This window comes from Girardinichthys multiradiatus, chromosome 15, assembly GCF_021462225.1.
Source record: "Girardinichthys multiradiatus isolate DD_20200921_A chromosome 15, DD_fGirMul_XY1, whole genome shotgun sequence".
NCBI lineage: Eukaryota > Metazoa > Chordata > Actinopteri > Cyprinodontiformes > Goodeidae > Girardinichthys > Girardinichthys multiradiatus.
This window is the reverse complement of record NC_061808.1, coordinates 19,550,610-19,571,965: the sequence shown is the minus strand read 5'-3', so window position 1 is coordinate 19,571,965 and position 21,356 is coordinate 19,550,610. Positions and strand designations below refer to the sequence as shown.

The 21,356-nt window shown below is 38.4% G+C and overlaps 2 protein-coding genes across 4 annotated transcripts in view; both read left to right on the top strand.

Annotated features, from left to right (window-relative positions):
* Window positions 1–58: 58 nt before the first annotated feature.
* fndc4a (fibronectin type III domain containing 4a) overlaps window positions 59–21,356 on the top strand; it is a 40,333-nt gene continuing 19,035 nt past the window's right edge. Inside the window, exons 1-3 of one of the 2 annotated variants that reach the window (XM_047387027.1) lie at window positions 59–643; window positions 16,839–16,954; window positions 18,928–19,132. In XM_047387027.1, coding sequence (XP_047242983.1) covers window positions 16,871–16,954; window positions 18,928–19,132 — 289 coding nt within the window. In that variant the 5' untranslated portion in view covers window positions 59–643; window positions 16,839–16,870. Of the gene's footprint in view, window positions 809–16,838; window positions 16,955–18,927; window positions 19,133–21,356 lie in introns of both variants that reach the window. The other variant, XM_047387026.1, reaches the window with a different exon arrangement.
* LOC124881465 lies at window positions 817–6,034 on the top strand. Of its 2 annotated transcripts, XM_047387024.1 has the most exons (3): window positions 817–2,400; window positions 2,860–3,877; window positions 5,497–6,034. In XM_047387024.1, exons 2-3 carry the CDS (start codon window positions 3,239–3,241, stop codon window positions 5,524–5,526), a joined length of 669 nt encoding a protein of 222 aa, XP_047242980.1. In that variant the 5' UTR covers window positions 817–2,400; window positions 2,860–3,238; the 3' UTR covers window positions 5,527–6,034. The 2 variants fall into 2 exon arrangements, with proteins under 2 accessions (XP_047242980.1, XP_047242979.1); XM_047387023.1 differs by lacking the exon at window positions 5,497–6,034 and having other exon boundaries at window positions 2,860–3,971.

Here is a 21,356-nt window from a genome sequence, read left to right as displayed (position 1 = left end):
ATAGTGCTGTAAATATTATCTTCTGGCATTGCGCAATAGTAAAGCAGGTGGACATGTGCAGCGTGGCAGCGCATCGATGGCAACAATCTGCTCTGATAACACGTGGATGATAAATCAGTGCGTGTTTCGTGTGCATCCGAATTAGGGACCTGTGTCGTTATTGGCTTGTTGGGGTTTAATGGAAAGTACCGCAGAAGAACCAACCCCGTTAATGAACACGTTCAGATCTGAGAGAAAGAGGGAGAAAGAAAGGGGGAGGTGGGCAGTCTGCGAAAACCGAGACGCTGTCCGCGGCACAGAATCGCCTCTTAATCTGCCTACCAGGTCCATTATTTTGTCGTCCTTTTATTTTTTTTTCCATGAGCTGTGTTCGCACCTGTGCGCACCCATGATCGATGACCTCAATGATGATGGAGCTCCGCAGTCTCTGCCGCCGGATTTAGACGAACAAACCCTCCCACGTTGTCACAGTTGGTCAGCGTGATATCATGGAAGAAGGAGCCGCTGGATTGTTAAAGGCTGAGTGACAAAATGTTTCTGAAGACATCGTGCGTTACGTTGTTTCACAGGTTACCTACCGACTGACCAGCTCCAGCCAGATTCAACCGGTGACCGTTCATCCCCTGAGGAATTTTAGAGCCCTGTATGTAAAAACATGAACTGTTGTAATTTATTTGCACTTTAAAAATTGGTGTTTATAATCCAAGAAGAGCAACCACCTCCTTCCGAGGCATGGCTGGTCTGATTGTTTTGGTCAACTCCGTGCTCCTGTTGCTTTTTGGCAGCGACATCTTCTTAGTAGGAGCGAGTAAGTATTGCAAACCTTCTGCGTTTGTATGTACCTTCATATGTCTTAGAATTCATACATAATTGTTAGTTATGACTTAAATATATCAAAGATTATGTTTCGGACTCCTTTCATTGTTAGGTGACACCTGAAGATTACAAACATTATTTTATGCAAAATGGGCTTAGTATTGGTCACTTTAAACTAGAATGATAACAAAACCAAGAAAGGATTATTTAATTTTCATGTCAAGCTAAAATAAAAAAAATAATTATTTTTGACAAAATTACTTGTGGCACAATTAGACAGCCATTAGTCTACTTCTATATCCTAAATTCCCCTCTGTAACATTTCACAAGGCTGAAGCTTACAGAGAGAAGGACCAATCCTCTTTGCACCATCTCTAGGTTGTCCACAGTGCAGGGGCTTCTCTCACCCCTACAAGTTTTCTATAGGATTTGCATCTGGGTACTGAGGCCATGAAAGAAGGTTGATTTTATGTCTGGCAAATTGTGTCTATCTTGATTTGGTCATATTTTGGATAACTATTTTGCCAAAAGATCCAAGCACGACCCTCTTTTTAACTAATAAAGTCGACCAGATATTTATATAAAATGTCCTGGTATTTCAAATGGTTCATGACTCTAGGTTCCAACAGACCCACAACATCACAGATTATCCACCATGTTTAACAGTGGGCATGGCGTGCTTTTCCACATATTTATCCGCTGTTTCATAACAAACCGAAAATGTCTGCTACGAAAGATCCTGTTTTATGTATCAACTTTTATATAAAGCATGACCTTGCATTACCTTGCAACTCTCAGTAAAAACCTTAATAGAATAGTAAATCTAATACCACAAAGAGACGCCTAAAACGTCTAAACAGGTCCATCTATGTTATATATATTTTGTCATGTTTTTCTTTTGAAAATACTAAAATGCAAGATATTTGACTAAAAATACAAAGTAAAAGCAAAAACATAATCTTGGGTGCCCCATTAGCCCAAAGGATTAGAAATACCACACAAACAATAGCCGGAGAGCAAATATTGCTATTAGACAGATTGATTCTACTGTACTGGCAGCTTCTGAGCTATCTTTAAATCAGAAAATCAGAAATGTATTTTAAGACTTTTTTCCACTCCTCACAACCATTTCCGGTGATTATGTTTGCATGTCTGCAACAGTATATTTGCCTCTTTATATCTCTGTCTACCTTTATCACACCCTCCTTTGCCTCTCAGTGGAACAGTTTCCAACCTGTGAGAGAATCAGACTTGACACATCAGTGTTTGTATGTGGGTGTGTGTGCTGCCATCCTTAAAAACATTTTTCTAATATTCTGCTCTGACACATGATGTTTGTCGCGGTGACCTGTCTTCCCATCTTTATGGAACTGCATGCCATCATACAAGCACACATGCTGTAAGCAGTTGCACAGCAGTGTGCCATGAGCACTCCACCAGGTGTGGTGAATTTGGGCAATCAGCAGCTCCTATTTAAAGGCCATGGATGCAGAGCAAACCAGTTTTGACTGAACAGATGGCAGCTACAAGAAAGGCACAAAGACTGCGAGGGAAAATAGGACTTTGATTTTAAAAGGACTATCGGTAAGCTCACTTTTGATTTGCACTTTGGAATCTTTGTTTGGGCAAATATTTGAAGTTTGAATGCTGTCTTCTGAGTAAAGGTTTAAATATATATGTATTTGGCCTTAAAATAAGTATTCAGCTAAAATGCTAAATCAGTTGAGTTTTCACCTGGTTGGTATAAATTAAGTGGAAACCCAAATTCATCTTTAAACATTAGTTAAAATTAGTAAAATGTATACAAATAAATCAAATTTGGCTAAAAATGTTTATGCAGGAAAAAACCTTTACTTAAAGAATTATATTTTTCTTCAGAAATTAAATATACTTCATATAGAATTTAATGTATTGTGCTTAGAAATAAAACATATCCAGTTTTATATTAAACATACTATTGTATTAACATAATCTTGTTGAAATATTTATCTTTATTCATTGGATTGCATTGAAATTAATTTATCTGTGTTTTCTGTTTTGAAGGTTTTTCACCTGTTTCATTATTTTGTCTGCATCTGAAGTCTGGTCCTGGTCCTTCAAGTGTGGGCACCTCAAAGTCACTAGAACACTTGACAGTGAAAACCCCCCTAGCCTGTGGAACTGCTTGATCAGTGAAGACTCCACAATCGCCCACCACAAAGAAGGGAAGACTCCTTCTGGGGGCCTGGAGGAAGTCTGCCATCTGTCTGTCCAACAGCCAAGAGGAGCAACATGGCCGAGTTCAAGTCACTTGAAGATCTGAAAGTAGAGCGAACCACAGTAAAAAGACTCTTTTCAAGACTCACCAACCATATTATGAGGATTTATATGGACATGTCTAGAGGAGAACTTCAAAAGACTGACAGTGGAGGGCTCTAAAGTGATGGAAGGAAATGAAGAGCTTGAGGCCACTTACATCGCAGCAGATGCAAAGGGTGCACTAGGCGACCAGCAGAAAACCGACATCGAGAAGACAGAGTGTGAGCAGAAGTTAAAGGCAGCAAAGCACCTGATCCAAGATACACTATGGACTTCATATGGTGAGAAAGAACTGTCCCTCGCTTTACAAATTGCAGAGGCAGAGTGTGACAATGTCACCTCCACTGAACCCCAGTCCCTGGAGGCTTATGACTTTATGCTCACTCATTTGGAGAAGCTTGTACATAAAGCCAAAGGAGCACATCAAACCTGGAGTCGCTGGGCTCCACCTGCTGAGAAGCAAGATTTTAATTTTTGCTTGATGGAGCTAGAGATCTGCCTTCCCAAGTTGGTGTCGGGGAAGGCTGCCCTGATAAAAGCAGCAAATCTCAAAGAGGACACCGGAATAGAACCCACTACAGCTCACAGCTCAGCTACCGCCGGAACCATAAAGCTTAAAGCCACAGCCCTACCAAAGTTCACAGGCTGCCAGCATGACTTCTACAGATGGAAGAAAGATTGGGAGGCTCTGCAGAACCAAGGCGAACCGACAGGGTCCAGAGAGCTGAAGAAATTCCAACTGCTTTATAGCCTCGATGAAAAGGTGGCTAAAGATCTACAGGTCCTTCTAAAAATATTAGCATATTGTGATAAAGTTCATTATTTTCCATAATGTCCTGATTAAAATTTAACATTCATATATTTTAGATTCATTGCACACTAACTGAAATATTTCAGGTCTTTTATTGTCTTAATATGGATGATTTTGGCATACAGCTCATGAAAACCCAAAATTCCTATCTCACAAAATTAGCATATCATTAAAAGGGTCTCTAAACGAGCTATGAACCTAATCATCTGAATCAACGAGTTAACTCTAAACACCTGCAAAAGATTCCTGAGGCCTTTAAAACTCCCAGCCTGGTTCATCACTCAAAACCCCAATCATGGGTAAGACTGCCGACCTGACTGCTGTCCAGAAGGCCACTATTGACACCCTCAAGCAAGAGGGTAAGACACAGAAAGAAATTTCTGAACGAATAGGCTGTTCCCAGAGTGCTGTATCAAGGCACCTCAGTGGGAAGTCTGTGGGAAGGAAAAAGTGTGGCAGAAAACGCTGCACAACGAGAAGAGGTGACCGGACCCTGAGGAAGATTGTGGAGAAGGGCCGATTCCAGACCTTGGGGGACCTGCGGAAGCAGTGGACTGAGTCTGGAGTAGAAACATCCAGAGCCACCGTGCACAGGCGTGTGCAGGAAATGGGCTACAGGTGCTGCATTCCCCAGGTCAAGCCACTTTTGAACCAGAAACAGCGGCAGAAGCACCTGACCTGGGCTACAGAGAAGCAGCACTGGACTGTTGCTCAGTGGTCCAAAGTACTTTTTTCGGATGAAAGCAAATTCTGCATGTCTTTCAGAAATCAAGGTACCAGAGTCTGGAGGAAGACTGGGGAGAAGGAAATGCCAAAATGCCAGAAGTCCAGTGTCAAGTACCCACAGTCAGTGATGGTCTGGGGTGCCGTGTCAGCTGCTGGTGTTGGTCCACTGTGTTTTATCAAGGGCAGGGTCAATGCAGCTAGCTATCAGGAGATTTTGGAGCACTTCATGCTTCCATCTGCTGAAAAGCTTTATGGAGATGAAGATTTCATTTTTCAGCACGACCTGGCACCTGCTCACAGTGCCAAAACCACTGGTAAATGGTTTACTGACCATGGTATCACTGTGCTCAATTGGCCTGCCAACTCTCCTGACCTGAACCCCATAGAGAATCTGTGGGATATTGTGAAGAGAACGTTGAGAGACTCAAGACCCAACACTCTGGATGAGCTAAAGGCCGCTATTGAAGCATCCTGGGCCTCCATAAGACCTCAGCAGTGCCACAGGCTGATTGCCTCCATGCCACGCCGCATTGAAGCAGTCATTTCTGCAAAAGGATTCCCAACCAAGTATTGAGTGCATAACTGTACATGATTATTTGAAGGTTGACGTTTTTTGTATTAAAAACACTTTTCTTTTATTGGTTGGATGAATTATGCTAATTTTGTGAGATAGGAATTTTGGGTTTTCATGAGCTGTATGCCAAAATCATCCGTATTAAGACAATAAAAGACCTGAAATATTTCAGTTAGTGTGCAATGAATCTAAAATATATGAATGTTAAATTTTCATCATGACATTATGGAAAATAATGAACTTTATCACAATATGCTAATATTTTGAGAAGGACCTGTACATCTGTCAACGTACGCTATAGCAGCTGAGATCTTTAGAGTCCTGGAAAACCACTATGGGAACCGAGCCACTATTGCCATAGAGATCATTGAAGATCCACAAGCTCTTCCAGCCGACCGTGGTAATCAGCCAAGAAGAATCATAGCGCTCATCCAAGCAGTTGAAAAGGGTCTCTATGATTTAAATGAATTGAATAATGCAGATGCTATAAAAAACCCACTAGTAACAAAATCCATTGAAGGCAAGCTTCCAGAAACCCTGAAGAAAGACTGGCTTACCTATGCTGGTGACAAGAAAAATGTGGTAAATGCTCAAAACCGCTTTGACAAGCTCCTCGCATACTTGCAGTCTCAAGAATCCATCTATGAGCAGTTGGAGCAACTGAGAGACATTGACCCTTGTTGAAATATTTATCTTTATTCATTGCATTTAAATTAAGTTATCTGTGTTTTCTGTTTTGAAAGTTTTTCACCTGTTTCATTATTTTGTCTGCACTGGTCAATTAAAGTTAAACTGAGTGAAATCTGAAATCTGGTCCTGGTCCTTCAAGTGTGGGCACCTCAAAGTCACTAGAACACTTGACAATGTTAGAAGAATCTCTGATCATTTACCTATGCTGCCATCAATAACAGGGAAAGCAGCTTTTTAATAACAAACATGGCATTCAGAAGGGTATTCACTTGACTTGAATCAACATAAATGTCGAGTTAACTGACATGCCAGGAGACTACATGATTCATAGTGACATCTTACAGGATAGGGTTTACATTAATTACACTGTTTAATTAAAAGGAACAGAGAGAGATGAGAAACAGATTTAATGGATTTAAGATTTGGATTCATAAAGTTCTTGTAATTACTTTGAAAGTGCAACAAAAAATTATGTAATTACTGCTGCAAAATGTATGTAGCAATGAGATCTAATACCCCACATGCATCTTTAAGCAGGCTTTTTTACTTCTTTAAAACTGCATTAAGTAAAATTACTTATCCATGGAAAATACAAACAAGCCTGCCACTGATTGCAGATAAATTTAAATCAAGAATTGCCATTTTCTACATCAAGTAACAAGAAATGCAATATATTTCCTTCTACATTTACATTCAAACTAAACTCTTTAATTCTATACAAGTCCTAAGCAGGCTTGAGACAAATTGCATTTAAGATTTATTCCATTTATTGGACAGCCAGGCTCAAATCAAATTGGCAATCTGCTGTTCATAAACTTGCTGACATTTTTCACAAATAGCCACACTGAATACAAGCTGAATCAATTTAAATAAAAGCCAATGTTTGTTGTCATAATTTCATTTCTTCTCACATGAAATACATTTTAAACACCTGTAAACAGGTGTCATAGTTGGTTACAATTAGGGCTACAAACCCTGATTTATTTTCTAAATCTGGTTAGGAATCTTCTGTGCACTATCACTGCAAAGTCTATTTTGTAGTTTTTGGATGACTGAGGTGTGGAGTTTCACCTAAAAAAAGCCACAGACTTAGGTTGAGAAAATAAGTAAACATTAGACTGCCACTTAATCCCATCTGGTTGCTCTGCTGCTTGACAGCTCCTGGATCTGTGAAGTGAAAGTCTGGCTTTGCATAAAGAAGGACAGTAAACACACCTTATCCTGATAGCATATGATTTGCAAGAATCCTGGCAATTAGTAATGCCTTGTGGGGTAAATGTCTAACCTATTGCTTGATGTTGCTCTGGTTTCATCCCATCCCCATGGACTAGTGGAGGTGATTTACAAAAAGATCCCATTAGTTCACCTTGCATTGCATGTAAAGACGGGGAGTCTGGGAATGCATGGGATTTAGAGAAGGTAACATTCAAATGTAACATTTGGGAAGGCAGAGCTGCAGATGATATTAAACCAGCATGATATTGCCTAACCGCCCAGCTGCCAGGTGATTTGCAATAGTGGGGATTGCAAGCAGCTGTGAGACAACCTCCTGTAGTGCTAACAAGAACATTTAGGCTTTCCACCATAGTGTATGTGAAAAAAACAGGTGGAGGACTGGGAAACCAGTCCAAATTTTGGACCACCTTACTGTCTTATGCAAGAGTCCATTATTTGTTTCAGCAGTTAAACACTATACAATGCTTTTTAACAGTCCTTTAAACTTATCACAGAGGTAATTGGAATCTGATTATTTATACTGTGACATAAGGTCCCCTCTTCTGGTAAAAAACAGCTTTGCCTTTTAAATCTGGATTAAGCAACATGAGTTATGTAACTGTGAGAGTTTTATTGTGTTGTTACTGAAGTCATTAATTGGATGGTCCATTTATAGCCGCCGATGAGCCAGGAGAGCATTCATTCATGTCAGACATGATTTTCTGTTTGAAGCAGAATCACTTTTTGCCTTTATCTAAAACATTATAACAGCAGTGGAGAAACTAATGTATGTTTCTCATATTTTAAATGACAACAAAAATCCAATAAACATAATTTAGGGATCTTGCTGTCTGTTTTAGAATTAAAAGCTTTGGAGAACACACACATCCCTGATGCAAGGTACAAGACAAACTTGGTGAGGGTGGTGAGGTAAACCAGTCCCTCATGTTCAAAAATATGTTTCTAGCAAGAGATTTAAGCTTTTTCCAGAATCTTACAGGTAAATGTAAAGTTATTTGGCCGATTAAATTAATTGTGGTAATGCATCCGGGGTTTCAATTGTTGCCCTCCACAATGATTGACATCGCTGGTAACAATGTGTATAAAATTCTTAAAATAACTTGTTATGAAGACTTAAAGACCCCACAATGCCTCTCTCTGCTTGTTCTCATCCTGCCTTGATTGCCACAATTCTAGTTGTGTTTAATTATTGCTCTGCCTATGAATAGTTTGAGGCAACTTAGGGTGAGTATTTTCTCATAGCCATTTTTTGAAGATAGACCAAATCCTTGCTTGAATATCTCGTGTCTTTTCCGTTTTGGAAAAATGGGCCAACATAAAACCACTATGCCACATCTTTTTAACAGTATACGCCCAGGAAAACAGAAAGTCATTGATTTCTAATTTAAAGTTTCAACATAATCTGATCAACTAAAAACTGTAAATGTTTCAGTCACATTTATTTAATTAAAAAGTGGGTAACACGGGTACCAATAATTGTTATAAAACCAACTATTTAGTGACATTTTTAAAATTTTCTATACATTTTAGATGGTAAGAATATGCTACTTCAATGAAAGATTGTTTTATTTTATATTTCTTACACATCTTTACTATAGCTATAAGTACTTTTCAAAACGGACATATTATTCTTAATTATAATTTCGTTTGTGGTTCCCTACTTGCAGTGTATCTGGATAATAAATGTCCTCTATTTTGGTAATTAGGCCAGTAACCTTTTTTATTATAAAACAAACAGATCAGACAGGCACACATTTTGTTTGTTGTGAAGGTCCTTACACAGCCTCAATTCAAAGGCATGTACTCCTGCCTTTCCTATTTTGAAGAGTGGCAAAGTTAAAGGAGAATCTGCGTTACCTTATATTTATACTCCAGAGAAAGAGACAGTCATGGATTTTTAGTAGTCGAAGGTTACTAGTATAAATGAGAAAACTGCTATTAATTTTATTTTATTATTGTTAATTTTATAGGAAATGTTAGGAGTGCCAATAAGTGCCAATGATTAGCCCTTAAGTTTGTACAATTTTTACATATTTTTATTAACGTGTTGAAAATACTTGAATGGCTTTCGTTTATCACGGTCTCAGTCATAAAAATGTAATAAAACTACTTTTACTAATAAGAGTCTTTCTTTCTTTCTTTCTTTCTTTGATTTGAACATTATATATAATACCAACTATACATAACATCTTATAATAAAATACAGACAGAAATTGACGGTTGAATTGTACTTGTAATAAACATAATACATCATTGAAAAGCTGACAAGGCTGTCCTTTTATCTGACAATGAAAACATCTCCTGTCAGTCTTGATGTAAATGTATATGCAGTCAATAAACTAACAGTCCACTGTGCTTTGCTAGCAAACGTAGAGGTCAGAAATATAAGATGACACAGCTTTATATTTTATGCCGACAAATTCCTCCTGGGTTCCTTTTCACGGGGCTCCACGACCATCCAAAGATCCAGCTGCACTTTCACAATTTCTCCATGTGCACTCTAGTTAATGCACTGGGCTTTTGCTATATTCTGTGATTCATCCTGGCAGCGCTCCCGCATCCCAGGAGGGTCGTACCATTTATTCGCACCAACACAGACCGTGTCCTCTGTGACATATTGCTCTTTAATTTCAGATCTTACATAACACGTTGTGGGGCTTAGTCAGAGCCAGAAAAACATTAGTATCCAACCAACATAGGTATTTGTATTGACAACTATTTCTGCTGAAAGACTTAACAGAAGGGGTGAACTGGGAGTAGGAATTTATAAGTGGGCCAAAAATTCATGAAAAGTGTTTGCATTTATAAACTAATTTCTTGCTTATTTGCGCTACAACGGCTTGAAATAAGAACAGCATGGGATAAGATAAAGCCTTTAAATGTTAGTGATGATTCTTCACCTTTTTTGACTGAGCAATCACTTCCTCCATCTAAATGACCCACCGGCATTGCATCACAGATAGCAGCTACGTTTGCACCTACGTTTAGCTGACTGCAACCCTCATTACCTAAAGGACAACAAGCTGTAAGATAAATGAACATGTCCTCCTCTAAATAAACATTACACCTGTTCCTGCTGAGGGCTCACTTTAAGACAAGTGCTGATGGCAATCAAGGCTTGATGGTGTTTGTTCACAACAGAAACAAAAGCAGTGTTACTAAAGAATCCTCTTTTCAGTAACCTGTAGTGTGCCTGTAGTGTTTAACAGGAGCAAGATTACATGAAAAATGTAACCACCTATGAGAAAGAAAGGTAATATACTGCTCTAAATTCAAAATTCCAACTCTGACATGAGCATAAAAATAAACTAATGCTTTAAAGATTCAAACCTCAAAAACCTTTCTTCTCTTGCATGAATGTTCAGACTTTCACAAAATATTTACAGTTGATTAAGAAGCAAATTTAACCAGAACCAAGGCAAACTGAATATTTTATACATTCAAAATCTGTGAGGAACTGTAGAGGTACAGGTAGTTAATCCCAGTTTATTTCTTTATTAACCATTCATTGCTGTCATTGTCATTGTCTCAATAATTGAACAGTTTTCTGTCTAGATTCAGTTGTCAAATAAATAAAACCATCCTTTCAGCATTTATGGCGATTACCCTAGACTAAATGATAATAAAAACATTAAGCCCAAACCATGATACTAACACCACCATGCTTTATAGATGGAATGAGGTTATTAGGTGCAAATGCTGTAGGTGGATATTCCAAAAAAAATTAAACTTTTCAGTTTAAGACAACCATTGGGCAACATGGTGTATTTATAGAAAGTAGTGGTTTTGAGCCTGCAATCTTGATAGTAACATTTCTATACCTTTAAATTGCACTTAGGTTTGTTGACCAACCCATCTTGGGAATACTGGATTTGTTTAACTGTGGATTAGAGGAGTCCAAATTCAATAAATATGGACTTGTAGGGCGCAAAATAACGACAAATGTCATCTCAAGGTACTTTACAAAGCTAACAGATCTAATGAATGTTGGATATAATTAGTTCAGTCTGTTCAATCTGATATAAAAAAATTCAAAGTCACTGACATACATTCCAATAAATCCTATTTATAAATTTGTGCAGTAAGGTTTAGTTTATTATGCGAAATAATAAAATGTTTTCAATCTAAGGAAGCCAAATCAATTGCATTGATTGACAAATGGCCCAAACCTTTCTAATGCCCTTTATGCACATCTCCCAGTCTTTAGATCCGGGAAAGTAACAGCTGTCAACTTATTACACTTATGTTTTCACCCCACCGATACATTTCTTAGCAGATTGTGAGACAGAGGAACTAATCGTCATGCTTGTCATTTAACCCAACTTTCTTTGTCCCTAATTAGGGTATTGCTAGTCCTGATTGACCTGAGTGAATTCAATTTTACATCAAGTTCTCCTTTTGTCCTAAACACCTTGATTATTTCCATTATAAAATAGACAAAGGTAAAAAACCAAAAGGGGAAGTAGAGTGAGATGAAAGAGTCGACATCATTAAAAGATCTGCTATGAGCAGGACTGTACAAGGAGGCTGCAAATCTTTTGCAAATGTAGTTTTATTGTTTTGCTTTTAATCTTTCATTCACAAAATTGACTCTGGATAAAATATTTCCCGTGCACAGCAAATGACTTTGACTGCCATCCCACCAAAAGTGATGGGCATTCAGCGTGTCTACCTTTAGATGTGAGTCCTAGTCTTTGAAATATTGTGCTTTTTTTGTCAGTTCTTCATATTTCTGAGATTTCTGCTGACTTGATCCTCTCCAAATAGCATTCTGCAGCTTTATTTGACACCTCACAAACTTGATAAGACACACAGTAAACACAAAAGCCCTGGGAAAAAAAGCTCTGCCGTTTACAGCCAATCCCATCTTTCCTGTCCATCTGACCTGTGCGATTGCTCAGAGACAACAGGCTCCTCTATTAAAACTGTCATCCCCTTTTCCTCCTGCGCTTTTCTTCCCAGGCTTTTGTTCCCACTTTGCAACAAGCATGTTTGCTGCCAACAAAACTGTGACAGATGACGACAAAGTGATAAAGGGGAAAGGAAAATCACCCCGTCTGAGGCATATGAACTTGAATTAAATAATCAAATGTGTGTCAGACTAAAATTGAAGGCATGAAAAAAAATCTGCAAATTGGAATTCTGTAGCTTCATAGCTTCACATCCTTAATGTATATTCAGTAGTAGAATAGAGTATAAATTAATGCACAGAACATTTTAGGTCAGAAAACGGACAAAGTCTCAGTTTCCTTCCTTTAAAATCAGTCAGTCACTCGGTCATTTTCTATACTGCTTCTTCCATAGTGGATCGCGGGGAAGCTGGTGTCTATCACCAGCAGTCTATGGGCGGGAGGCAGGGTACACCCTGGACAGGTCACCAGTCCATCGCAGGTCAACACACAAACAACCAAGCACACACTCATTCACACACCTAAGGGAAATTTAGAGAGACCAATTAACCTAACAGGCATGTCTTTGGACTGTGGGAGGAAGCCGGAGTACCCGGTGAGAACCCACGCATGCACAAGGAGAACATGCAAACACCATGCAGAAAGACCCCCGGCCAGGTGTCAAACCAGGACCTTCTTGCTGCAAGGCAACAGTGCTACCAACTGCACCACCGTGCAGCCCTCCTTTAAAATCATAATTTACAAATCTCAAGTGTATGATAGCTAATAAGTCAGAAAATTCATTATGTTCAAGGGCTTGCCTGAAACGTTATATCAGGTTTCAGAGTAAACCTGAATTTCGATTATACTCTTTGCTTTAGTATGCAGTGCAGTTAAGGACATGACATAAGAACTGCATCCTTCTTTCCTGCTCTCGGTGGAGGTGGACGCTTTTTCTCTGTCTCCCGCACCCCTCCCATATCTGCCCTGCTTCAGCTCTGTGTCTTGTCTTTTTTTTTGGAGCCTCTTTTTGCACATCTTTCAAATTCTTCCGAATTATGGATTTGGTCAGCTGGTCTCTCAATGCAATTGATCAAATTTTCTCGACGAGAAGACAGGGGTCGGGAGAGCCCACTTGCCCGGACGGGACATTTTTCTCCGGATACACGATGGACTCCTGGCAGAAGTGGAGGATTGTGTGTCTGTCGATAATGTCAGTCGAGGATGTGGAAGATGTGTATATAATTGGATGTTTGATATCAGGATTTCTGCTTTTTGGAGTCAGCGGTTACCTGGCATATCGGGAAATTCGGAGAATGTCATCAGCTGTTCTGGCCATTGTGAGGCTGCCTGGCATGTGTGATGGGATCTTCAGAGTGATCAACACTCAGACTGAGATGTTACGTGAGCTGAATCGCAGACTGGATGTGATCCTTATACAGGATCGCAAGCGGGTTGCGGTTCCTGGACTCAGGGGTTAAATGGTATAAATCTTGGAGAAAGTTGTTTGCTCGGATCTGGCAGAAAGACCAGGAATTTGGCTGTTTGGATTCGCCTTTGAGAAGCACCAGTGAGACTCTCAAGGCTGACGGAAAATTAAGAGTCAGCCTAACCCAAATAATTATTGTTTTTCTGAATCTGGCTCCCCTGCGCGGCCTTGATGGCTGGCTATCTTCAACTTCTTCTGGAAGTTATGTAAACATGACGCTCTGCTCCCTCTGCCCCCTCCCTTCCCTGAGGATATCTGTGGACCTGCTCAGAACTTTGTGGCCGGTTGATGTACATTCCAACGAACCATCAAGGACAATGGCCTCTGTGACAGTGCTTCATGGACTTACTTGCACACACTCACTTGCACACACACACATGCTCAAGATAAACATTTGCACCCCCTCACACCACCTTCACCGTTCCCGGCATGATGTTGTTTTGTAAATTTGTTGCTTCTTTGTGCCGAGGTTTTTTGCAATCTCAAACTGTATCCTGCTAAGGATAAAGTGTGAAATATGATTTTTTTCCCCTCTACTTACCTAATGTGGCCTCTTTTCTCATCTAGCAAGGGCAGCGCCTGTGAGTGGGCAGCAAAGCCTCGGTGACCCGTCCCCCCATTGTCTTGTGTCATGATGTATGTTTGGATGGGTTGTACTGGAATTCTAATTTCCCCTCGGGGATCAATAAAGTATCTTTGAATTGAATTGAATTGAATTGAATCAGACATTTCTATAAAATATATTTGTCTATCAGTGCTGTCTGTCACCCTTCAAAAGAAGTAGCTCTTAGGTCAGCCCACACCGACTGAAACAGAATTCAATACATTGAATGTACTGACCTCCAACTAGGACATGTGAGATACATTTTTTCATTTAAACAATGTTTTTCAATGTTATAGGTGACACTATTCTTTAGTTAGCACATTATTGTTGTGTTCCAACATGAAACAGTCATTATCAGCTACAACATGCCATCGCCTTCTCCTCTCTACTGGCTAGGAGGGTTATTCTTTTTAAATAGAAAGACACAAAACCTCCAACTTATCTCCAACATCATTGGATAAGAGATATGATGCAAAATATAAAACTGGAAAAAATCAGATATACCATGAATGGATCTACTGACAAATTTGATAAAATCTGGAACCCATTTCTTTATGTGAATGTGTTTCTCGGTCTGGAGCCATAGTTATGCGTGTCATTTATTATGCACTGTTGATCAGTCTTGTCTATGCTAAAATGTAATAGGATGCCTAGGGGTTGTTTTTTTTCTCTCTTTCTTTTTTGTCTGAGTCATGTGAGTCTTTATTGTCATATAGGATTACATATACTATAATTGTGAAAATGTAATTTGTTTGATGTTTGTTTGAAAATCAATATAAATAAAGTGTTAAAAAAAACAATCATTAGCAAAAAAAGCTTAAAAATAAAATATGTTTCTTATAATTTTTTGCATTGAGAAAACATTAGACAATATATGTTGTTGTACAATACTTCACATGCTGCAGATTTAATGAGACACAAAACAGTATTCTTGCAAATAAATAACAATGTGATATCTTTTTTACAATATTGGGTACAAGCAGCAGCCTTGTTGGTTTTCTAGGACAGGGTTTTTCAAAGTCAGATTTCTAACTTCAGGGGGTATGCCAGTGTTTTTATTTCCGAACTCAGAACTTATAACTTCCAAGTATAAAATAGCACACCATAACTGTATCATCATGTATTATTTACAATCTGGCTTTAGTTAACTCTTTTATTTTCTGTGTACTAAAATGAATATTTTCAGCATCACAACGTTGTGTTTCAAAGGCATCGGAAGATGAGCTGCCTTAGGTATATAATTCTCCAGCATCGCCATCGCACACTGTAGTCTACCTCAGTTGCTCATCATATAAGCCAGGCTGTTTCACATTTTTTGGACCGCTTCTGTGGCATAGGTACTGCATTTTGTGTACACCACATATGCAGCAAAAAAAACCAAAACACTACTACAGGAATTGACACACATGCTACACCATGATGCGGCAATGATGCAATCATAACATTAAGGTTTTTTATGCTAAACTAAGCTAGGCAGATTATCTGTCTACACTGATGAAGATTCACTTATCTTGAGATGCTGAATTGTTGGAGCAACTACAGCGGAAGGCAGCCCAACCTACTTTTTCAACAACTCGGCAATTATTTGACCACTTGGGGCACTCGTATGCTGTGTATAGAGCATTGGAATTTCAGCCCAATTTACTCTGGTCATCAAAAAGTACCACTACAAATTTAAACTTAAAAGCAGCATTAAGGAAATGTTTTATTACATCCTTTTTCAAAGTATCTTGCTGCACATCAATACTAGAACCTTATTTTATTAAAGTGCAGCATCAGCTGACACACCTCCACTCAAGTTAATTAGAGACATCTTTGCTGTGTACAGCTACACTTAGATATATGATAGTAAGTAAAAACAAAAGTTTATGCTGGATTTCTCAGTGGTTTTTGTAATTCTTTCACAAATGCTTGCACGCTGAGATCTGAGCACCCTTGGTGCCTGAAGCACGCTTGCCAAAACAGTCATACACACCCTCAACTCAGTATAAGTTATTAGTTTTGATGGCTAAGTTAATGCCAAATATAATCATGGGGACACTACTTAATAAATCTGTATGTTTATTAATGTAAGAAAGCATTTAAATCTATATCCTAGACAAAGAACAGAGATGTTCAACTCCAGAAAAATCCCAGGTGCAACAAAGCTGGAGATTTTAGGGCACTACTAATCAAAAATGGGACCCAGGGGTTTGTTTTTGGGTCAAATATTGTGCTCAGTCTCTCATTGCCTCACCTTCAATGATTCTGAAAGCCAGGTTTTCAATAAATATTTTGACAAGTTAAACATTTATGCTTAAATGTTTAAATCACAAACAGAATGTTCAAGACATACCATAAATCTAATTACAGATCCCTCTCCCCTCTCTGCATTAAAAACACAATTTGTCAGATCTATTATAATGCTGCAAAAAATTATCTTTTTGTGTCCACATTTTTTCCAGTTGATCCTTTCTAATTCAATTTTACATAGGTTTAATATATGACTCTTTCCCGTACATGTACTTCTGTGAAATGCAGAAATAAAATAGTAACACTTTGGTGACCTCCTTTGTGTTTTTTAGGGCAAATACCATTTCCTAATTTCTTTATTCAGTATTATTTTAATTGAAATATCTACATGAATCTGTAGCCCTTGCATTGTTTCTAACGTTTGTTGATCAGCTTACTTTAAGATTCTCTGTCCTCCTGTTTGCTTTGTGCAGACCGGCCCCCTGCCCCTGTCAATGTGTCTGTTATGCACCTGCGAGCTGATTCAGCAACCGTGTCCTGGGAGGTTCCAGAGGGGGATATAATAATAGGATTCTCCATCTCACAACAGGTAATGACTTAAATTCTCAAAATCCAGGTCACATATCCACACATCATGTTACAAGCACAAGCATCAGTGTATTTTATCTTGATTTTATGTGATAGACCAAAACAGATTAGTACATGGATGTGAAATGGAAGAAAATGATGCAAGGTAAAATTTTTTTCTATGAATAAAAATCTGAAAAGTATTAAATACATTACTGCATTCAGCCGTGTTTGCTCTGATACCGTACATTATCTCCAGTGCAACTAGTTACCTTCAGAAGTCTCCCAGTTAGTAAACAGAACCCACCTGTGTGCAATTTCTCCTCAGCATAAATCAAGCTGATCTGTGTAGGCCTCAGAGGTTAGAGAACATTAGTAAACAGCATAATGGAGACTAATGGACACAACAGACAGGCTAAGGATGAAGTTGTAGAGAGGGTTAAAACAGGGTTAGGTTATAAGACGTGTCCTAAGCTTTGGACATCTCTATTAGCATTGCTCAGTCCATTGGAATCGACATGGTTTTATAACGCACATTGGCAAATTGGTTCAGTTAAACTCCAAACCTAAACTGAACTGGAAACCTGAGGCAAGACTTGAAATTTGCTGCTGAAAGGTGCTCTCCATTCAATTTGACAGAGCTTGAGCTATTTTTAAATAGAAATGTACAAAAAGTATTCTTTGGCATAAAGATGATTCCCCTATGTAGAGGAGACCTTTAAATAGGAAAGGAGACTCTGGGAAGGGTTGGGGAATTGCTTGGGTAGAAATACAAGGAATGAATTGAATAAGTTGTTCCCATTTCAGCTTTCAGTATATCCTAGCTCACGCATGAGAGAATCTTGTTTCTACACCTATATGCTCTTTACTCTTAACACGCACAGTCATAAATGTGAGCAAGTTATTTTAAGAATCCAAAGCATAGTAGTTTTCTTCAATAGCCTATCTTCTAAGGCAATGATTCTACATTCAAATTAAGAAGTGGATTATATATTGAACTTTAGCCATTTTCAGATCAATATTTAGTTGAGAAGCTTATAGATTGCATGGCAAAACTGATTTGTAATCAATGTAATGATTTTTGTAAAGTCGTGGACTCCGTTTCATTTAAGAAATATGCCTTCTTAAGGTATATTAAAGCCTAAAGTCTAAATAAAACTAAAGTAAAGTCAGGAGAGTTGTTCCATACATTTACAACACAAACTTTATTTTTCTAAAGATAAAATATTTTAGAGGCTTAAAGTACAACTGATGACTCTTGCTACTGACTGATGCAATACAACATGCTGTCCTGTAATAATTTTTATGCTCTCTGCAGCTTACATTATAATGCATTGATTTCATTTAACTTTCTGTTGAGCGTGACTGAATAGTCTCTCTCCTCAGGGTTCTTCATCATGTTTGGCAGCTGGGTCTGAACATCTCTCATAATTGCCTTAAGCATACATAAGAGTTTAAGCATTGCATTATTCATTATTTTTATGCGTGGAAAGTCTTTTTAACGAGACATATGGCCCAAAGATGAGAACAAAACTCTGACTAGGAGAAAAGGTTTCAAAGTCTAATATTTTAAAGATTTTTCTCATGAAATGCGTACAGTCTAAAAATAATCCCAATTTTGACTCAACGGGCTTTCATATAATTAACCTTTATAATAAAATGTTGAGACAGAGAGTTCTGCCTGTTGTTCTCCAAAGTAATTTTTTTGCTGGTCCCTTCTGTTGCACATTGGTATGGACTCTGAGGAAGGTCAGTTTGTTTCAAAGCCTTTCAATGCCTTTGCAGCATGACACTTTATCGATTTTAACATTAGCCCATCAAATTTAATGATGCGAAGCGATGACAATTTCAAGAGAAGACAATGCCTCTCAAAGAGACTTGTTTTGCAGGGCTGTGTGGTCACCCTGATCTCCTAACTTCCCTCAGTATTGATCTTTGCTGGTATTGCTCAACAGTTTAAGTTATTGTGTTGTCTCTATTTCTTTTACCTTCCAGAGGCAGGATGGACACATGCAGCGGTTCATTCGTGAGGTCAACACCACCAGTCGCTCTTGTGTTCTTTGGGACCTGGAGGAAGAGATGGACTACATTATCCAGGTCCAGTCTATTGGGTTATATGGGGAAAGCCAAGCCAGCAAGAAAGTTCACTTTCGCACCCTCAAAAAAACGGACCGGTTCTCTTCCAACAGCTCTAACCAAGGTATGCTTCTTACACAGCTAAGATGGCACTGCAGATGCCAACCTGCACTGTGGTCTGTAGTATTTTATTCTGCTAATTAAACCTTCTTTCCCACTTGTGTAAAAACACTGTATATATATATATATATATATATATATATACACAAAAGAAGCTTTTTTAAAACATTTTTTGTGTCCCAAGCTTGGAGAATAAAGTTGATTCTGATTTTGCTCTAAAAGCTAGAGAATCTCTCATCACCTTTCTTATAAGGTTTTGTTACTAATCAGAGATGGTCACAAGTCATTTATATTTAAGCCTAATTTAGGTTTCAAGTACCAAATGACTAAAATGAACATTTTGACATCGGATCTAGCCTGATTAGAAACACTAAATTATCCTGTAAACTAATTTAACATAAACGTTTAGCATCTTTGTCTTTTTCAGAACTATAAATTTGATGTGTTGTGAATGGTCTTAAAAATTAATAAGGTGAGATATTTAACTAACTAAAAGCAAACTCATACATTTATGTTAAAGAAAATTAGTAGATGTCTACTTTTTGAACAAATAAAACAGAAAGTGCTTCTGTTTTGAAGAACTGGACAAGTCTTTGTAATGATGCAGGCTTAACAGCAAGAGAAAAAGACGTTGGGGGGAAAAAGCCAGATTTATTTTGTTCGGAAACAAACTAAAGTAATTTTTCAGTTTAAGAGACATCTGTTTGATTATTATGAACAGGTTGTTATCAACCCTTAATAGTCCATAGTTCCACAACGGAGAACCCAAACTGTGCATGAGGTTACTATGACAACCAGTTCTTTATGTATTCAGAGGGGACGATTATTTATTTTTTCAAATAATCTTAACAACTAAATTTCAGTGTCCGAACGTGATTTCAAACCAGTGGCATGTGTTTCCACTAAGGAAAAGAGGTTCCAGGGCGTGAACTCTGGTTTAACTTGGCACTGTAGAATACTTAAGGATAATGTATGTTTGCAAAAACACACTAAGCACGCATTGTATAACTACTCGTTTCATTACACTAGCGGATACTGAACATATGCAAATGAAAACATTGCACATACAATTGTTTTTGTATGGAGTAGCCATCTTCTTTTGCATAATAACTATAGATGCTGTATTTTTGTATTAAAAAGGAACATCGTGTGCAGCTCAGCAAGCTTCTCTGTCCGGCTACCACACTTTCCACCCACGTTGTGTAACGCCCACTGTTGATGACTCATGCTTAGTTCCCAAAACTGGTGGAAACACCAGTTGGTACTCAACAACACACCAAAGTTTGAAGGCACCTGAACCAAACTGGTTCAAGAACAAGACTTCTTTTGGTGTAAAAATGTTATCATAGTCTGGAACTCAAGTCTTTATAGCATGAGTCTAAGGCTACATTCACACAGCAGACGAATACGGCCCATATCCGAGTTTTTAGCCCAAATGCGACCCATATCAGTTTTTCATGATGATTTGAACAACCCAGTTCCAATCTTCCCACCTCTGAGAAAATCAGAATTGCGTCAATTTATATGTGGCACTAAATCGGATACGTGTCTGATGGATTTCAAAGCATCCACACAGACTTCTCAACAGAAGTAGCAGTTGATGGAAAGTGTGCTTAATAGCTGCTTAATGGTAGTTTTTTAACTACATTTAAGCTGACCAACATGTCTTATCAGAACGCATATTCTAATTTAATAAATAAGACTGTACATTAAGCCTGAATCGGTCAGCTAAAGAAAACTGTGCTAGGCTCAAACAAGCTGAAAAAGGTACACAAACCTACACATAATAGCAAAATCCTAATATTATATAAGTAGTAATTTCTGACTTTCAAATAATTTAAACAATTTAATCAGCATTCAGTCAAATACAGAAATAGGAAGGGTGTATTATCATATGACCAGCTTATCTTTTGGATTTTTTCTCTTGGTCATGATCCTCCTAACAGTCATATGAGAGGGTTTGAATGTAGACAGACAAGCCAAGTGGGAACACTTTTTAGCTCAGCTCTTTCTTCAACACAAAAGACCAGAGCAGAGCCTGCATTCTTGCAGAGGAGGCCCAGATAGTACCGGCTGAAATTAGCTTCCTCTGTATGGTGGCTGGGCTCAGCATTGTAGATCGAGGGTGAGTGAGGACTTCCCTCATTTACTGGGAGCTCAGAATACAGCTGCTGCTCCTCTGCACTGAAGGGATTCAGCTGAAGATGTTCAGGCACATGATCTTTTTT

What these genes read in the sequence shown, in the direction of transcription:
- LOC124881465 (XM_047387023.1), top strand. Translation starts at nt 3,239, where the DNA reads ATGGAAGGAAATGAAGAGCTTGAGGCCACTTACATCGCAGCAGATGCA.